This window comes from Chrysemys picta, chromosome 12, assembly GCF_011386835.1.
Source record: "Chrysemys picta bellii isolate R12L10 chromosome 12, ASM1138683v2, whole genome shotgun sequence".
Classification (NCBI taxonomy): domain Eukaryota; kingdom Metazoa; phylum Chordata; order Testudines; family Emydidae; genus Chrysemys; species Chrysemys picta.
The window spans coordinates 17,242,765-17,260,499 of NC_088802.1; the positions used below are offsets into that span (position 1 = coordinate 17,242,765).

The 17,735-nt window shown below is 45.6% G+C and overlaps 2 protein-coding genes and 1 long non-coding RNA gene across 7 annotated transcripts in view; 2 read left to right on the top strand and 1 right to left on the bottom strand.

Annotated features, from left to right (window-relative positions):
* The window catches only part of LOC101953695 (zinc finger and SCAN domain-containing protein 2-like), a 222,750-nt gene that overhangs the window by 13,702 nt on the left and 191,313 nt on the right, over positions 1 to 17,735 (top strand). The gene's annotated exons all lie outside the window — the stretch shown is intronic.
* Positions 1 to 17,735, top strand: part of LOC135975010 (zinc finger protein RFP-like) — a 30,822-nt gene that overhangs the window by 2,760 nt on the left and 10,327 nt on the right. Inside the window, exons 1-3 of one of the 2 annotated variants that reach the window (XM_065565025.1) lie at positions 14,343 to 15,476; positions 16,228 to 16,458; positions 17,137 to 17,159. In XM_065565025.1, the coding sequence (XP_065421097.1) occupies positions 15,144 to 15,476; positions 16,228 to 16,458; positions 17,137 to 17,159 (587 nt within the window). In that variant the 5' untranslated portion in view covers positions 14,343 to 15,143. Of the gene's footprint in view, positions 1 to 14,342; positions 15,477 to 16,227; positions 16,459 to 17,136; positions 17,160 to 17,735 lie in introns of those variants that run through there. The other variant, XM_065565024.1, reaches the window with a different exon arrangement.
* LOC135975040 (uncharacterized) lies at positions 511 to 8,443 on the bottom strand. Of its 2 annotated transcripts, none has more exons than XR_010592095.1 (2): positions 7,271 to 8,443; positions 511 to 5,535 (listed from the first exon to the last, which is right to left on the bottom strand). It is a non-coding gene; the product is annotated as an uncharacterized LOC135975040 (long non-coding RNA). The 2 variants fall into 2 exon arrangements; XR_010592094.1 differs by having other exon boundaries at positions 511 to 5,864.

Sequence of the window (17,735 nt, forward strand, 5' to 3'; positions counted from 1 at the left end):
ATAACCTGTATGCTCAAAAGGTCTGTTACACTTCCCCCCACCCCTTGTCTCCTCTCCCTCTTTGAATACCTGTGAAGTGGCTTTCCCCCTCCCCCACCCTCCTGAAATGCTTGTGGGATGAATGGGCTACTTAAACAGCTGGAAGATTAGAAGAGCTCCCAAGTAGACAAGAAGAAGAACAGGAGGACTTGTGGCACCTTAGAGACTAACAAATTTATTAGAGCATAAGCTTTCGTGGACTACAGCCCACTTCTTCTATATGCATCCGAAGAAGTGGGCTGTAGTCCACGAAAGCTTATGCTCTAATAAATTTGTTAGTCTCTAAGGTGCCACAAGTCCTCCTGTTCTTCTTTTTGCGGATACAGACTAACACGGCTGCTATTCTGAAACCTTTCAAGTAGACAAGGTGTCTGGCACTCTGATTAGGCAGCGCTCACACACCCAATGCATGGACGCTGCATGGACACTGCCCGAGGTGGAGTGTGTCAGAGAGTAACAGAGTTCTCACTCTTTTGTTTGGGTACAGCAAATCAGATTCTTTATTCTCTTTAACAGCTGTGTAAAGGAAGAGAGTGCACTAGGACACAGGGTCTCCCCCTCCTAGGCAGGTCTCTCAACAGGTAAACAATTACAGCAAGCATTTATACCTTTTGATACAGACAATGAAAAGCAACTGCAGCATTTTGTTTATACATAGGTCATTCTGATATCTTGTTTTTCTCAAAAATGTAGTCTGCATTCCATATTGTTTACACATTATATCTACACAAGGTCAAAACAACTTCTCACACAGTTCTTTCCCACTCGCTTCACACATCCTCGCTTCTACAAATCTCGCGTTATTAGGGTTACAGTTAGCCTGACTCTTGTTATCAAACTGTCATGCATTGCAATCCCCTTCCTGTCACTTCTTTCTCTGCTTCCACAACCCCTCCCCCCCCTTTTGTACTACTAGTACACCAAACATTCTCAAATCTCTATTTGCATTAAGTCTTAGAATTCAGATTCTACTTCAGATGCTTCAACCTTAGGGGTTTTGATTGGATGTAATGACAATGCATGATGAGCATGGACATGAAAGGTATTACTATTAGTACGTCCTTTACAACAACAACATAATCCTAAACTAACTAACAACAATACAAGCAATAACATTCCCATAGCAATAATATGATGGGGTTGTTGTACTGTTTTAGTCATAAAACACAATACATCATACTTAGTACATAAGGTAGACACTCTATAAGCTGTCTGAAAGGCATACTTTTCAACTTGATATATATTTTGAAGCATGTGAATTTGCCCTTGTATTTCAGAGATTCTTTGAACCTCTGATAACACTGAAAGCAAATTTTGAAATCAATCAGGTACTAAGCTGGTCCACTTAAAGGGTATCTGGAACCTAAGGACTACTTGCAAAATTCTATCTGCAGGCCAGTAAACAATATGATTGCCTGCAGCGGTAATACGATTAAAATGTATGTCTTGCAATGTGGTGGCATTAACATACTGTGGCAGAGCTCTGACCTCGTCCCCATGGGGTACTGCGCTTCCAGGTGGTATATGCTAGCCTCAGTGGCTCTCTGTGACCCTCTACATAGCCCTTCTCTCTCTCTAGGGCCAGGGTTACAGTCTACTGAGCCCTTTTCATCATAAGCCAGCAAGGAGGTTGGTGAGAGAACTCCCACAGTCTCTGTTGTCCCTAGGACTTGTTTTAGAACCATTTAGCCTCCTGTCCTGACAGGGGCCTGACTTCCCCTCCCAGGAAGTGTTCCTGTAGTGGTGGGTTGGGGGGAACCCGGGCCCACCCTCTACTCCGGGTTCCGGCCCAGGGACCCTAATGGTAGCATCTGTTGGCATCCAACCTTTCACTGCCAGAGTTGCTACATTTTCCTGGGCCACTTCCCCACAGCTCTCCTGCTTCTCCCTTACGGCTCCCTTATCAATAACTGGAGGGTGTCTTCATTAACCAGTCCTTCAGCCACACTTCCTCTCCTCTAAAAAAGAAGAACAGGAGTACTTGTGGCACCTTAGAGACTAACATGCATCCGAAGAAGTGGGCTGTAGTCCACGAAAGCTTATGCTCTAATAAATTTGTTAGTCTCTAAGGTGCCACAAGTCCTCCTGTTCTTCTTTTTGCGGATACAGACTAACACGGCTGTTACTCTGAAACTTGCTCTCCTCTGGCTCTCCTCTGCCTGACTGGAGTGAGCCCTTTTTATAGTATCAGCGGGCCTTAATTAGAGTCAGTTGGTCACATTAGCTTACTGGCCTCACCTGACTCGTTGCAGGTTAATTGGAGTCAGTTGTTCTCATTAGCCTGGAGCAGCCCCTGCTCTGGTCAGTCAGGGAACAGAAAACTGTTAATCCAGTGGCCAGTATATCTGCCTTCTGCTATTCTGCTGTACCCAACTGACCTGGGTCTATCACAATACACACGGCTATCATTAGCTTGAAAAAGTAAGTGTCCTGTCAGGGTAGTTCCTTGTCCCCTACCCTCCCAGCAAATGCAGTCATGAATAGTGACAACTTCTCCTGGCTTCAGTTTACGGATACACTGAAGCTGTGGGGTTCTAATGGCCAAAATGTCCATTGACTCCCTAACCCCATTCAAATGTCAGGTGTAATCCCAGGAGCACTGACTAAAAATCGATTGGGCATACCAGGTAGTCTAATTTCCCAGATGTCTCGGTGAATAATCCAATCCCACATGCATCCTCCCCATCGACCTGGCAGGATTCGGTATGTGGGAGCCCATCCCCCACCCCAACCGGTCCATATGCTTTGAAGGAGCACTGCGAATGTCTGCACTTCCACCCAGAAAGTCTCCAAGTATGTCTCCATGGCCACAGATCAGATGGTACTCCTGATGTGTCTGTAAGGGCAGTGGGCGAAGCCTGATGCTCTAGATCATTCCGAATGGCCATTAGCTGGTCATTCAGGAAATCCTGAATTTCTGAACATGCTAGATCCCACTGCAATGCCTTCCCAGCCTCAGTGATATTCAATACCATCTCTGTCAGCAACTTCTGGGTCATAGAACTAAGGGCGGAGATAACATGTAACTCACCAACTCCAGCCTGTACCTGGGTTAGTTGTGCTCCAGAAATAAGGCTTGTGGCCTTCTCTAGTTGTCCCAATTTCTCAGCATGTTCTTGGCTCTTAAAAATATTCCAAACTGCTACTGCACTATTGGCCCCATCCCAAAGGGATCCGGTCAAGTCTCTTCTTTCTAGAGGAAATAACCCAAGCCCTCTGTTGTGCTAATCTAATGGCAGCCCCCTTTTGAACAATTTGGGTATGTAGAGATGATCTGGAAACTGGATAAGGGCAATGAAAATTTAACAGTCCCTAGTGCAGTGTTAATCACAGTCCATTGATATCCTAATACATCTCTCTTTGGTGTAGAACTATACCACATCTGTTGGTTGAACACCTTTATGTATTTCCGGGAGTCATTGATACTAATGGCATAAGAAGGGGTGTATTGCAATAAGGTACAGGTCACATTATTAGTCACTGGAATAATTTCTATGCAGGTAAAATTTCCAGTGGCAAAACAAACTCTTTGGGTATTTGTTTAATTGTTCACTAATTGGGTGACCAAATAACAATAAGGGCCTCTCTCATTTAACACAGTGCAAATTCCGGAACAGCCATCATATCTACTTCACTATAGAACCCATTAATTGCAATTACAAATTCTTGGGGTTCACTTGTAGTGATATCATATACTTTTATGTCCACTGATCCATTCTTTTCCATTCAATTGTTCGCTTATATGGGATATCCTGAACCTTAAAAATATTTTTTTTCAAACAATATTTAAATAAATCACTAAAGTGTGAAGGCCTTGGCCATTAGTTTTATCAAATATATGGCATTGACTGTATTTGGATGTGTGACAGGGGTAATAGTGTAATGGAGGAGATGGCAGGGGCACTGGCAACAAGGTGCCTTTGTTACTTATCATTTAAAATCCAATTAGGGAAGGCAATACATGCTGAAGGACTTATCCAAAACACAGGGTGCAGCCTGTAGAATAAACCCCAAAATCCAATCTCTACCACATTCCCAAGCATGGGTCCCACAAGTTTCTTCCTGCCAGTGTATAATTCTTTGTTTCTTCACCAGGGTCAGTTCTTAATGTCTTTTGTAGGCAGGAATCCCTGGACTTTGTGGTTTCAATGAGGCAAGTGTTCCTTCTTCTCTTTTCCTGAAACAGTCGTGGTTCAGCATCATACAAGGGAGAGGTTACTAGCACTTCACCCTGTACTGGTGTGATTCCTTTAGAAAAATTCAAAGGCACAGTAGGTCTGTCAGTGGACAAGGGAGAGGTTACTAGCACTTCACCTTGTCTTTTTTTCCCTGCTGTCCAGAAGGCACAGCAGAGCTAGAAGGAGAAATAGGCTTATCAGGCGGAGAGTCCTCCCGAGGTGGAGGGTTTTTTTTACAGTGAGAAGCATGGGTCCAGGTAGGCAGTCCTTGGCACTTCACAGCAGTGTTGGTGGTAACAGGACTTGGAAAGGGCCTTTTCAGCATGGAGCCAAAGCAGTCTTTTGTAGACTCAGTCTCCTGGTTTCAATGAATGGCAGGGCTGCTAGGATCTTTGGGTAGCACTTCTTTTATCTGTGAGAAAAGAAACCTAACACGTTTCATTAATGCCTGGCAGTGTTTTGCAGATCTCATAGTTGCTTGGGCACATTCAGGCCCCCCTTTTCTTGGCTGTCAGCCAAGTCTTAGCTGTGGGCAGTGTCCTTGGATTGGGCCAGCATCTTATCTTTGGACTGAGCTTGCTAGCTATTTTTCCTCAGTTAACTCATTCTGTTCTTTTTCCTTCTCCCCTTCTTGGCTTCTTTTCCTGAAAGGAAACTTCCACTCTTCACTCATACACCTTTTCCCAACAATGAACACATACACATTGCCATTATACGTACATTAGTCTTATTAGTCAATGTATGCCATATACACCCTTCCAGTAAAATAACTTATATACAGAGCTTTGGAGCAACAAACCAGGACAAGCACACCCACTTTTGAGGAGTCCACTCGGTACAACCTCTGGTGTCCAATAGCTTTCCTCCCTCCCCAGCCCTCTGGCTAGAAATCTGAGGTAGCCAGAAGGATCCCATGGGCAATATGGGGAGTGGGTTAACCTTCCATGTCCTTGCTTCCAAAGACTGTTGGTATGCAAATTTTAACAACAATTTTTCAATTAAAAGATCTGGCCAATGAAATTTCTTTTTCTTACTTAAGCAAATGTATTAGACTTTAGTATATCACATTTTCCTGATTTAGCCAAACACTTTGTATTCCAAGTTGAATAAAACAAGTATCTGCTTTTTTTTTTTATTTAACCCTTCTATTTAATTTTGAACTAGACTGTCTTATGAAAATATTGAACACAACAATTCTGGCCACAAGACAAACAGCACAAGACAGGACATAGAACACAAAAAGAATTCCTATTGTACCAGTAAATGCATGGTACGTTGAATGCTGAATGGAATGCTGGCATCCATTTTCTCTGATGATCTGAAAGACAAACGAACAGAGGTCTACCCTTTCTGGGCAGTCAGTCATTGCTTAAAATATTTCCTTTATATACAAATACTCTTGTTGATTTCAGGCAAAACAGAGGAATTACCCCATATTTCCTTGTATTTGTTTTATAGGCAGCCCAGGTTTTAGTGGCTTCTACCTTATTAGTTAGATAATTGCATTAATACAGATGCTTTCTGGCTTGCTTCTGGATCCAAAGCTATCCACAGCTTAAAGATTCGTACTTAAAAAGGACACAATTAACTTTCCCAGACTCTTGATTGTCTTTTACTTCTAACTCCTGCTTTTAAACACACAGTGATCTGAAAAAGACAACACAACCTATATTGGTAGGTTTGCATTTCTTTCACCTCTGCTACAATATACACTGCACATGTTCTGGGGAAAATGCACATCCTCTCCACAATTCAATTTCTACACAAGGTGTAACTGTTTCTTTTGTGCTTACAAAATCTCCATGCACCCCTAGTAAAGTGACAGCTCGACCACACAGAGCTAGGGGCACTGTCCTTCTCTCTCTTTACCAGATCTTTTATCTGCTATTTTGTTACCCAAAAACAAATTCAAATCTTTTATTCTCCTGGCTTTGACTACCCTGCTGCAGCCACAACCTTTGGTCTTTAGTTAAACATTTTAAATTTTGTAAATCATTAAATCACCTTAAGGATTAAATGCTAAATACCATATTAAACAACACTAGTTTCCTGTGTCTGGCAAAAGTATTCTCAGTTTTGCAACTTTAAAACAATACCAGTTAATCTCAAACTTATAAAACACAGATTGTACACAGCAGGAGTGTTCTTCAGCAAATTCGACTAACTTATTCATAGTCGAATAATTCCACTTAAATAACCTCTTGCCTGGATTACTTACAGACATTCCTACCAAGTTTCACTGCTTGATTCCCTCTAGCAACTACAGAGTTAACTTCTCATTCTATTTTCTTAAATCACTTGCTTTCTCCCAAAACGACACCCAATCAACTCAGATTTTACCATTCCAATTATTGTCCTGGGGATTTGAAATCCCCATGCTTATAATTACTTACTCCTTTCCTTCCCCTATGCCCTCAAAGTTTCCAACCTGTTTTCCAATCTCTCTATCTGTTGCCTGCCTGTTTGGGCCTGATCCTGCTTTTCTAGCTGAACCATCCCTTCCATGAGCACCGGCTTTTTTCACTACCAATTTAGCTAGGAGGGTGGGCTTCTCAACTAGCCCCCACTCTTCCTGGTCTCTTCCCTTAAACATTCTTACTCCCAAGGCTACCCGAGTCCTCCCTCGTGAGGCTTGCCACCTGGGCAAAATGCATGGCCCATTGGCGTTTAACTATTCAGTTTTCTCTTGTGACAAACACACGGCTGTTACGGCATATACTGAGTGCAAATGATTAAATTTTGACACGTCCCTGAAGGACCGGTACTTGCTTCCTTTTCTGCCTGGAAGTCCTGTCTCAAGGCTTGCAACTTGCCCTGGGCGTAGGTTTGAGTTGCTGCCTGGTTCATGATCTATGCTCTTAATTGCTCAATTCTAGTTATCAAGTACACAGCTCTTCCCCTTTTCCCAACTTGTCTATTGCCCAGTCTTGCTACGACTGGGGTAGATCCACCTGACACCCTTCCCGGTCAACCAGGGTGGACAGAGGAATGCTAAACCCCTCTCCGGTTCTCAGACTTACTGCAGCTGAGAGTAGGCACACTTTCATACTCACATATGTACGTCCAGACTGGCCATGTCTGTATATAACGTCCAGAGAAGGGGGAGAGGTGGACGGGAGATTATCCTGTATACAGCTTGTCCAGAATCTCCAACTTGCTTCCACTCTTGGGAGGGCTGTTCTTTTACACCCTGGGGTCTCCTGCGGTGCCTCTTTCAGAGATTCCAGTCCAGGCCGGCTGCCTGTGGCTTCTTCACAGCGTCTCCAAACCACGCCAGCTCCAGGGTCTCAAAGGCAGACTGTTGGATCTCACTGGACCGTTAAGCTTTGCAAATGTAATCTCAGCACTGTAACTTGTATTGCCTTTGGTTTGCCTCTGTCTATATTTTTTTTTTCACAGCCAGCTGGGGCCAAAAGCAGTTTTTCTTTGTACTTAGCCTGGTCTGCGTTGATTCTTTTCCTCAATAGACACATTGCTCCCACTGTGTGTCAGAGGTTTTTGGTGATGTAAGGGTTTCTCTGAGATATGTAAGTTTATCTAAATTGAAGGTACCTTCCAGTGGGCATTGTTTAAATGGATTTGCATGTGTGTAATGATTCCAATTCTCTAAATACCTGCAGGTTTTCGGACCATAATGTACGTACATGAAATAAGCTGGGGTATCCTTAGGGGGTTAGAGGGAATCCTTAGACTGTTCCCCACCCATTTTCCAATCACACACACAGGGGGGATGCCCTGTCCGTGCTAGCGGCACATAAACTAAGGATCTCTCCCTACAGGGTACTCACACAGGAGAGACTAACGAGGATGGCCATGACCCTCCTACACCTCCCTTCAGCAAAGAGCGCCGGCTAGTCTCAGAGAGATGGCACCGCTCACTTTCTTTGCATCCAGCGAGATGATCAGACTGTCAGTGGCTCACATGGAGAGGAAAAGGGGAGGGAAGATGGGTTCACACACTCCTAGACCCAGGTAGCCTCCTCGCCGGATGATGCCAGGCCGAGTTAGCCCACCGTGGGTCAGATCTTCTAAAGATCCTCTAGTTACCGGGCTTGCGTTAGAATAGTTCTGGTCATGAGCCAAACGACTTCGCAGAATACTCTGGGTGTCTTCCAGTAACTCTCAATTCACACTGGTGTACACACACACTCCAAGGCCTCTATTTCTAAATACCACGATGCATCTATACCTTATGTCCGGACTCGATACACTATGAGGCGGTAACAACCCCTCAGCACCAGTGCGTAGCTAAAGCATTTCCCTTATGCATATGGAGGCGGCCAAACTAACAGTTCCCCAGTACCGCATACAACTACCTTATTGAGGGTGGCAAACTAAGTCCTCAGTACCACTTTAACTACCGTATTTTCCGGCGTATAAGACGACTGGGCGTATAAGACGACCCCCAACTTTTCCAGTTAAAATATAGAGTTTGGGATATACTCGCCGTATAAGACTACCCCTCTTCCAACTCACACCAAAAAAAAATTAAAAAAACATCAGATTTGATTTCAATATGGTAATTTTAATTCAAATGCTTATGACATGCAGGTACTTAGCAGGAAAACTGTCACTTATAAACATAAGGCTGTTTGTCATCAAACATGTAAACATAAAACAGTGCAAGTGGATTAAACTTTTCCTAATTCACTCTAAAGCTGAAAGGAAGGATTAGACAATAAACCCATGGGAGCTGCCATGCTGTTTGTTTTCTAAGCTGTCAACCAAACTGGAACTGATGATGATAGGAGGAAGATAACAAACAAGAGAGAGAGAGCAAGTGCCGGGCAAGTCCCTGGCGAGTTAGCAACGCCCATCATAACTGCAAGCTACGGTATTTTTACAGGTTTTGCTGGCGTGACAGTTTCCCTTTAAAAGCCTTCAAAATCCTCCTGTTCGTCATCTGATATCATAAGTACATCAATGACATCTTGTGATACATTTGTAAGGCAGTCATCGTATGGATCGAATTCCGTATCAGATGGTGTGGTCTCAGCTTCGGCTTCCTCTTCATCTTGCCACAAGTAGTCGTCCTCCATACCATCTAATGAATTTGATATGCCACACTTCTTGAAAGACTTGATTACTGTTTCTGCATCAATATCATTCCAGGCTTTTATGACAAACTTGCACAAAACATCCAACTGTGGAGCACGCATGTTTCCTCCTTTTGTGAATGACTTTTCGCCGCTAACCATCCATTCATTCCACTGTTCTCGAATGCGATCTTTAAATGGCTTGTTTAGGCACACATCCAGTGGCTGTACCAACGATGTCAATCCTGCAGGAATAACTGCCGCATCTGTGTTTAGTCTTGCAAGCATTTGCTTGGTGCTGGGAGTTAAATGAGCCCTGAACATATCCCACACCAGTAGACTACATTTTTGAATAAGTCCACCTGGTCACCTGCTCCATACATTATCAAGCCATAGCTTTACCCCTTCTTCATGCATCCAGCCTTTTTCATTCACATGTACAAAACAACCAACAGGGAACTTGAATTTCGGCATTGTTTTTCTTTTAAAAATAATCATTGGTCTCAGTTTGGCGCCATCAGCTGTGCATCCTAGTACCACTGTAAAACTGGACTTCTCATGTCCTGTTGTTTTAATTAAAATTGTTTTTTCACCTTTTTGATGGACAGTTTTATTTCCAACCATATCAAAATTCATTGGAGTTTCATCCATATTTCCAATACTACTTAACGCATAGCCATGTTTAGTGCGCTGTTGTATTACGTATCGATGGAAACTATTTACTTTGCTATCAAGATCTGCAGGTAATTTTGGGGCAATTTTCATCTTTTGCCTCCGTACCATATTATGCCTTCCCATGAATCTAGTACACCAGGATACAGTGGCCTTAAATCTGTTGCTGTGATCTGGGTTAGATTTGGCCCACTGAAGTGCAAACAAATGTATTTTATTTCGTGTCACTACATAACCGTTTTGGCGATGCTCATTCACCATGTCTGCTACATGTTTTTCGAGTTCTGGCCAATGTGGAGTGCCTCTTCTTAATGCACACTTACCCCTTGGCATACTCTTCAATGCTTTTTCATTTGCTTTCCAGTCCCGAACCATCTTTTCTGTTACTCCATATTGTCTTGCAGCAGCGCAGTTATTATGTTCCATGGCAAAGTTTACAACTTTAAGTTTGAAACTGGCTTCATATTTCTTTCTTCTTGCTGGTGGAGCCATGATGGGGTTTTGACTGTTGGACATTTGTATACTGTACTGTATGTACTGGTGCTATACTGTATGAACAGGTACAGATACTGGTGCTGTACTGTATGTGGTACCCAGTATACAACAACCAGCCAATCACGGCAAGCGATGTACCTTACCGGCGATTGGCTGGTTGTTGTATACAAAGCCTGCTTGGATTGGTCAGCTCTCCCTGCCTGCCCAGCCCTCCCTGTCTCCAAGACTATCAGAGCGGTAGCGCAAACACGCCTCTTTCACCCGTCTGGCCCGCCCTTGTATCCTATTACCTCCTTCTCTGCCTCTCAGATCTCGCACATGCGCGTCTGCGCCGCTTCACTGCAGTCCTCAGGAGCGAGATCTGAGAGGCAGAGAAGGAGGTACGGTAATAGGATACAAGGGCGGGCCAGACGGGTGAAAGAGGCGTGTTTTTCTGGGCACAGCGCCGCTCTATCTCTTTTTTCCATACCCCGGGCGTCCCGGACGCCTGCAGCTTGCTCTGCCCTTCACTTACACCTTCCCGGTGAGGCGCCCCCTCACCTCGTCATCGGGCGGGGATGCGGCCGCGGCCGTTTTTGAGCTCCCCCCACCATATGCGGCGACCGCAGATTCTCCAGTCCGGCTCGGAAGTTTCAGCACCCGCCCTATAAGACGACACCCGGCGTATAAGACGACCCCCGACTTTTGAGAAGATTTTCCTGGGTTAAAAAGTAGTCTTATACGCCAGAAAATACAGTAACCTTGTTGGGGGTGGCAAAATAGTTCCCCAGTACCGCTCTGCATCTGATCTTGCTGCACAGTCCATAAGTTCAGATGGCGTAAGCCCAACAGGGACAGACGGTCTCCACGGGCAGTCCTCCTCCGATACCCCAATAGAGATTTCAAAAGGTTTCCTACCTCTATTGTGGCACCATGGGGTTTGAAGGAGAACGATCCGTAGCAGCTGCCGCTGTCTCAGCGGGCATTGCCATCCCGGACGAGTCCCCAAATTATCAGAGAATAACAGAGTTCTCACTCTTTGTTTAGGTACAGCAAATCAGGAGGGGGCAGGCAGCCCCAAGTACCGGACACACTGTGGCAGAGACCGAGTTGACTCCCACACAAGCAATAAAGTTAGCAAAAAGCCTGGGTAGCATAGATAAAACCCTGGAGGGAAAATGGGTACACCACAGACAACTCAAACAAGCAGGGTCTGCCACGGTGGAAGCACTGCACTAATTTGTTTCTAAGCTAGGGTGACCAGATGTCCCGATTTTATAGGGACAGTCCCGATTTTTGGGACTTTTTCTTATATAGGCTCCTATTACCCCCCACCCCCTGTCCCGATTTTTCACACTTGCTGTCTGGTCACCCTATTCTAAGCTTCTATCTTTCAGCCTCCAAACCGAAACATCAGAAGAGCTGGTACCAGCTAAAAAGTTATAGAAATACCATGGTTATAGTGTCGTGACAAAGTCTGTGTTCCATGTTCTGTGTCTGTCTCTGGTGGGTGTCCTGTGCTAGCATTGGGGATACTAACTAGACAGGGTAAATGCCTTTTCCTTTCTCTACTTCTCCCATCTCCAACTAAATTATCAATCACATCCACCTCTGTCCAAAAGACTTTGGTCCCCAATGCATCAGGTTTATTTTTTGTTAGGTTCTCTAATAATCATTTTGTTGTTGATTTTTGTATTTAATACATTTGTATTGTTAGTTACAGTTTCTTGTATTGTTAATTTCACACTTTCCTCTATGCACCCTGGTTCTACTTCCCCAAGTAGAATTGCTAACATAGTTCCTGTTTTTAAGAAAGGGAAAAAAAGTGATCCGAGTAACTATAGGCCTGTTAGTTTGACATCTGTAGTATGCAAGGTCTTGGAAAAAATTTTGAAGGAGAAAGTAGTTAAGGACAATGAGATCAATGGTAATTGGGACAAAATACAACATGGTTTTACAAAAGGTAGATCGTGCCAAACCAACCTGATCTCCTTCTTTGAGAAGGTAACAGATTTTTTAGACAAAGGAAACGCAGTGGATCTAATTTACCTTGATTTCAGTAAGGCATTTGATACGGTTCCACATGGGGAATTATTAGCAAATTGGAAAAGATGGGGATCAATATGAAAATTGAAAGGTGGATAAGGAACTGGTTAAAGGGGAGACTACAATGGGTCATACTGAAAAGTGATCTGTCAGGCTGGAAGGAGGTTACTAGTGGAGTTCCTCAGGGATTGCTTTTGGGACCAATCTTATTTAATCTTTTTATTACTGACCTTGGCACAAAAAGTGGGAATGTGCTAATAAAGTTTGCGGATGACACAAAGCTGGGAGGTATTGCTAATACAGAGAAGGACGGGGATATCATACAGGAAGATCTGGATGACCTTGTAAACTGGAGTAATAGTAATAGGATGAAATGTAATAGTGAAAAGTGCAAGGTCATGCATTTAGGGATTAATAACAAGAATTTTGGTTATAAATTGGGGACACATCAGTTGGAAGTAACAGAGGAGGAGAAGGACCTCGGAGTATTGGTTGATCACAGGATGACTATGAGCTGCCAATGTGATATGGCCGTTAAAAAAGCTAATGCGGTTTTGGGATGCATCAGGCGAGGTATTTCCAGTAAAAATAAGGAGGTGTTAGTACCGTTATACAAGGCACTGGTGAGACCAATTTGGAGTACTGTGTGCAGTTCTGGTCTCCCAGTCAATTGTAATGGTTTTAGTTATATTCACCTGGTTATAATTGTTTGGTTTGTTTGCAACAAATCACCTGTGCTCTACAATGACAACCACTACTGTAATAATCATAGATCAAGGGGCAGAGTGTTGTAGGAGCAGCAGTGATGTGTATAACCTGTATGCTCAAAAGGTCCGTTACACTTCCCCCCCCTTTTGTCTCCTCTCCCTCTTTGGGTATGTCTACACTACGAAATTAGGTCGAATTTATAGAAGCCGGATTTTTAGAAATCGTTTTTATACAGTTGATTGTGTGTGTCCCCACATAAAATGCTCTAAGTGCATTAAGTCAGCGGACCGCATCCACAGTACCGAGGCTAGCGTTGACTTCTGGAGCATTGCACTGTGGGTAGCTATCCCACAGTTCCCGCAGTCTCCACTGCCCATTGGAATTCTGGGTTGAGATCCCAATGTCTGATGAGGCTAAAACAGTGTTGCGGGGGATTCTGGGTACATGTCGTCAGCCCCCCCCCCCTCGTGAGAGCAATGGCAGACAATCATTTTGCACCTTTTTTCCTGGGTTACCTGTGCAGACAACATACCACGGCAAGCATGGAGCCCGCTCAGCTCAGCTCACCGTCACCATATGTCATCTGGGTGCCGGCAGACGTGGTACTGCATTGCTACACAGCAGCAGCTAGTTGCCTTTTGGCAGTAGATGCTGCAGTATGACTGGTAGCCGTCATTGGCTATCTGGGTGCTGGCAGATGTGGGGCTGCATTGCTACACAGCAGCAGCTCCTTGCCTTTTGGCAGTGGATGGTGTATTACGATTGGTATCCATCATCGTCGTACTCCTCAGTGAGTTCGGTTAGAGGCGCCTGGGCAGACATGTTTTGTCTCCTGGAGACTCAGGCCTAGTCTTCACTTACCGGCTGGTCCGGCGGCACGCCATCGATGTTCTGGGATCGATTTATCGCGTCTGGTTAAGACGCGATAAATCGATCCCGGATCGATCCCGGAAGTGCTCACAGTCGGCGCCGGTACTCCAGCTTGCCAAGAGGAGTACGCGGCATCGATGGGGGGAGACTTCCGGCCGCGTCTGGACCGCGGTAAGTTCGGACTAAGGTACTTCGAATTCAGCTACGTTATTAACGTAGCTGAATTTGCGTACCTTAGTCCGATTTGGGGACTTAGTGGGGACCAGGCCTTAGTCCTGCTGGCAGTCCTATTGCACCGTCTTGACGATGATGGCTAGCAATCGTAATGCAGCATCTTCTGCCAAGCACCCAGAAGATGCCGATGGCTATCAGTCATGCTGCATCGTCTGCTGCCAGCCTAAGATGTAAAAGATAGATGGACCAGATTTGTTCTGTATTCATTTGCTTCCCCCTCCCTTCGTGAAATCAACAGCCTGCTAAACCCAGGGTTTTGAGTTCAATCTTTGAGGGGGGCCATTCTGTGTGACAGTTGTTTGTGTTTCTCCCTGATGTGCAGCCACCTTTGTTGATTTTAATTCCCTGTAAGCCATGTCGTCACTTGCCCCTCCCTCCCTCCGTCAGACAATAGTTTCGTGCCTTTTTTCAGCCCAGACGCCTTAGCTCTGGGATCATGGAGCTCGCTCAGATCACTGTGGCAATTATGAGCACTATGAACACCACGCGCATTGTCCTGGAGTATATGCAGAGCCAGAACATGCCAAAGCAAAACCAGGCGAGGAGGCGATTGCAGCGCGATGACGAGAGTGATGAAGAAATTGACATGGACATAGACCTCTCACAAAGTATGGGCCCCAGCAATGTGCAAATTATGGTGTTACTGGGGCAGCTTCATGCCGTGGAATGCCGATTCTGGGCCTGGGAAACAAGCACAGACTGGTGGGACCGCATCGTGTTGCAGGTGTGGGACGATTCCCAGTGGCTGCGAAACTTTCGCATGCGTAAGGGCACTTTCATGGAACTTTGTGACTTGCTTTCCCCTACCCTGAAGCGCCAGAATACCAGGATGAGAGCAGCCCTCACAGTTGAGAAGTGAGTGGTGATAGCCCTGTGGAAGCTTGCAATGCCAGACAGTTACCGGTCAGTCGGGAATCAATTTGGAGTGGGCAAATCTACTGTGGGGGCTGCTGTGATCCAAGTAGCCAACACAATCAAAGATCTACTGGTATCAAGGGTAGTGACTCTGGGAAACATGCAGGTCATAGTGGATGGCTTTGCTGCAATGGGATTCCCTAACTGTGGTGGGGTGATAGATGGAACCCATATCCCTATTTTGTTACCGGAGCACCAAGCCAGCCAGTACATAAACCGAAAAGGGTACTTTTCAATGCTGCTGCAAGCCCTGGTGGATCACAAGGGACGTTTCACTAACATCAACGTGGGATGGCCGGGAAAGGTACATGATGCTCGCGTCTTCAGGAACTCTGGTCTGTTTCAAAAGCTGGAGGAAGGGACTTTTTTGAGCTTAGCTATCAGTATAATAAATGTGCTGCTTTCTGCCAAAGTCTGGTGGGTCATTAGTCCTCCCTAAGCTTACTAACTGGCCCAATTTCGGGTAACAGTAGGTGCCTGTTGTTATTAACCAGCAGGGATTGGCAGCGGGAGTTCTGTTAGGAGGCAGATTCCTCCGTGGCCCTGGTGAACATGGGCTTGTATGTGTTTCTTCATCATCATGGATTGCTGGGTTAGATTCATGCGTAGACAAGCCCTAAGCTTCCATTGCAGCTGATTAGTTAATGTCTAGCCCTTGTGTCTTTCACAGAAATCCCCCCCAAGTGAACTGACTGTCACCCGTGAAGTGCTGTCCGCTGAGTCTGGTCATTTCTTGCATTGCTAAAAAGTTTGTTTCTGGTGTCTCTGTCAGTGTAGTGCTGAGTCCTGCCACCTGCTGCTCTGGATCTGAGTTCCCAGAGACGATGAATAACAGAATATGCTAACATGACAGACATGGAAACATCCCTTTCAGAGACACAGGGGCCAAAGGGGAAGGTGTGAGAGAATCCTCTCCCTAGTACCCATAGGGTAGAGTCAAACGTCAGAAATCAGGATTTTCAACAAAGTTCTCCCTCCTGCACACTCAGCTCTCCATGAAAGGGCCCCGGGCTCCATCCATGTCCCTGACCAGCCCTTTCCCTATTTTTGTACAGAAACAAACACAAACCGAGAGGCAGAAGATTGTGTCTGAATTTCAGCAACTGCGGCGGTTTCTGGAGGAACAAGAGCGACTCCTGCTGTCCCAGCTGGAAAAGCTGGATGAGGAGATTGTGAGGATCCAGAATGAAAATGTCAGTAAACTCTTAGAGGAGATTTCCCGTCTCAGTGAGCTGATCAGTGAGCTGGAGGGGAAGTGTCAGAAGCCAGCAAGTGAATTCCTGCAGGTGAGACTGAGTGAGAAACAGAGATGCCAACTCTGTGCTCCATGGCTGGAGCACCCATGTAAAAAAATTAGCAGGTGCTTAGCACCCACTGGCAGCCCGCTCCCCCCATCTCCCCATAGTGCCTCCTGCATGCCGGCAGCCCCGCCGATCAACTCCTCCCTCTCCCTCCCAGCGCCTCCTGTCTGCCACAATCAGCTGTTCTGCAGTGTGCAGGAGACACTGGGAGGGAGAGGGAGGATCGGGAATGGGGTGTGCTCTGGGGAGGGAGCAGAAAGAGGTGGGGGCAGGAAGATGAGGGGCAGGGGTGTGGCATTGGGGGAAGCGGTGGGGTGGGGGCGGGAGCTGGGGTTGAGCACCCCAGAGACAATTGGAAGCCAGTGCCTGTGGTTAGAAACATCCCAGGTCCCCACACAGGGAAGGGAGGGCTCCTGAATCATAAGCACTGGGGCCAGCAGTCGGAGACCTCAGTGTAACTCAGCGTGTGCATTGCTGTTCTTTGGAGCATTACAGACACATTGATATTACAGATGGAAAAGCCCAATTAGCTCACGGAATCCATGGTCTGGGGTCAGGGCAGGGCCTCTCTTCCCCATATTTGCAGAATCCCTTCCCTGGGATCCCCTGTGTGTGCGTGTCAGATGGGACTGAAATTCTCTCTCTCTCTCTCTCTCTCTCTAGGATGTCAGAAGCACCTTGAGCAGGTACGTGGCTCTCTCTGACTCCTCCTCACATTTCACAACACTGGGAAAGAGCTTGGTGGTGATGTTAGTGTGACTTTCTATACCTTCGGGGAGCACTCTGTAACCTCCAGAGTCCTCATTTACATATAATTGTGATATTGCGTATAAAGCATGCCATGTGAGGTATCACGGGAACGGTTATGATCTGCTGAAACCCATCCTTCCATCTAAATGTGTATATCATTAATACATATGAAGTTATGAGAATGTGTTGTATGCTTGTCACTAAAATGTGCTGTGGGTTTGGGAGGCGCCTAGATACTAGCTCTCCAGAGAGAATGACAAGGGAGGTATCCAACTCCCAGGTGTATACTGAACAGACAACACCAGCCATTGTCCAGCAAGGGAGCTACAATGCGATGACTCACTTGCATAAGGCCACACCAGGGGAATTGCTCAATCTTGCCTGGGGACTCAGGAATGCCCATCAGAGACATGCCTGGACTTGTGTTCTCCAAGCACATGGGCTAAGGGTATAAAACAGAACACAGGGGGGCCATGCTTGGCCTTTCTCCTGCCCCCCACCTATGCTGCAAG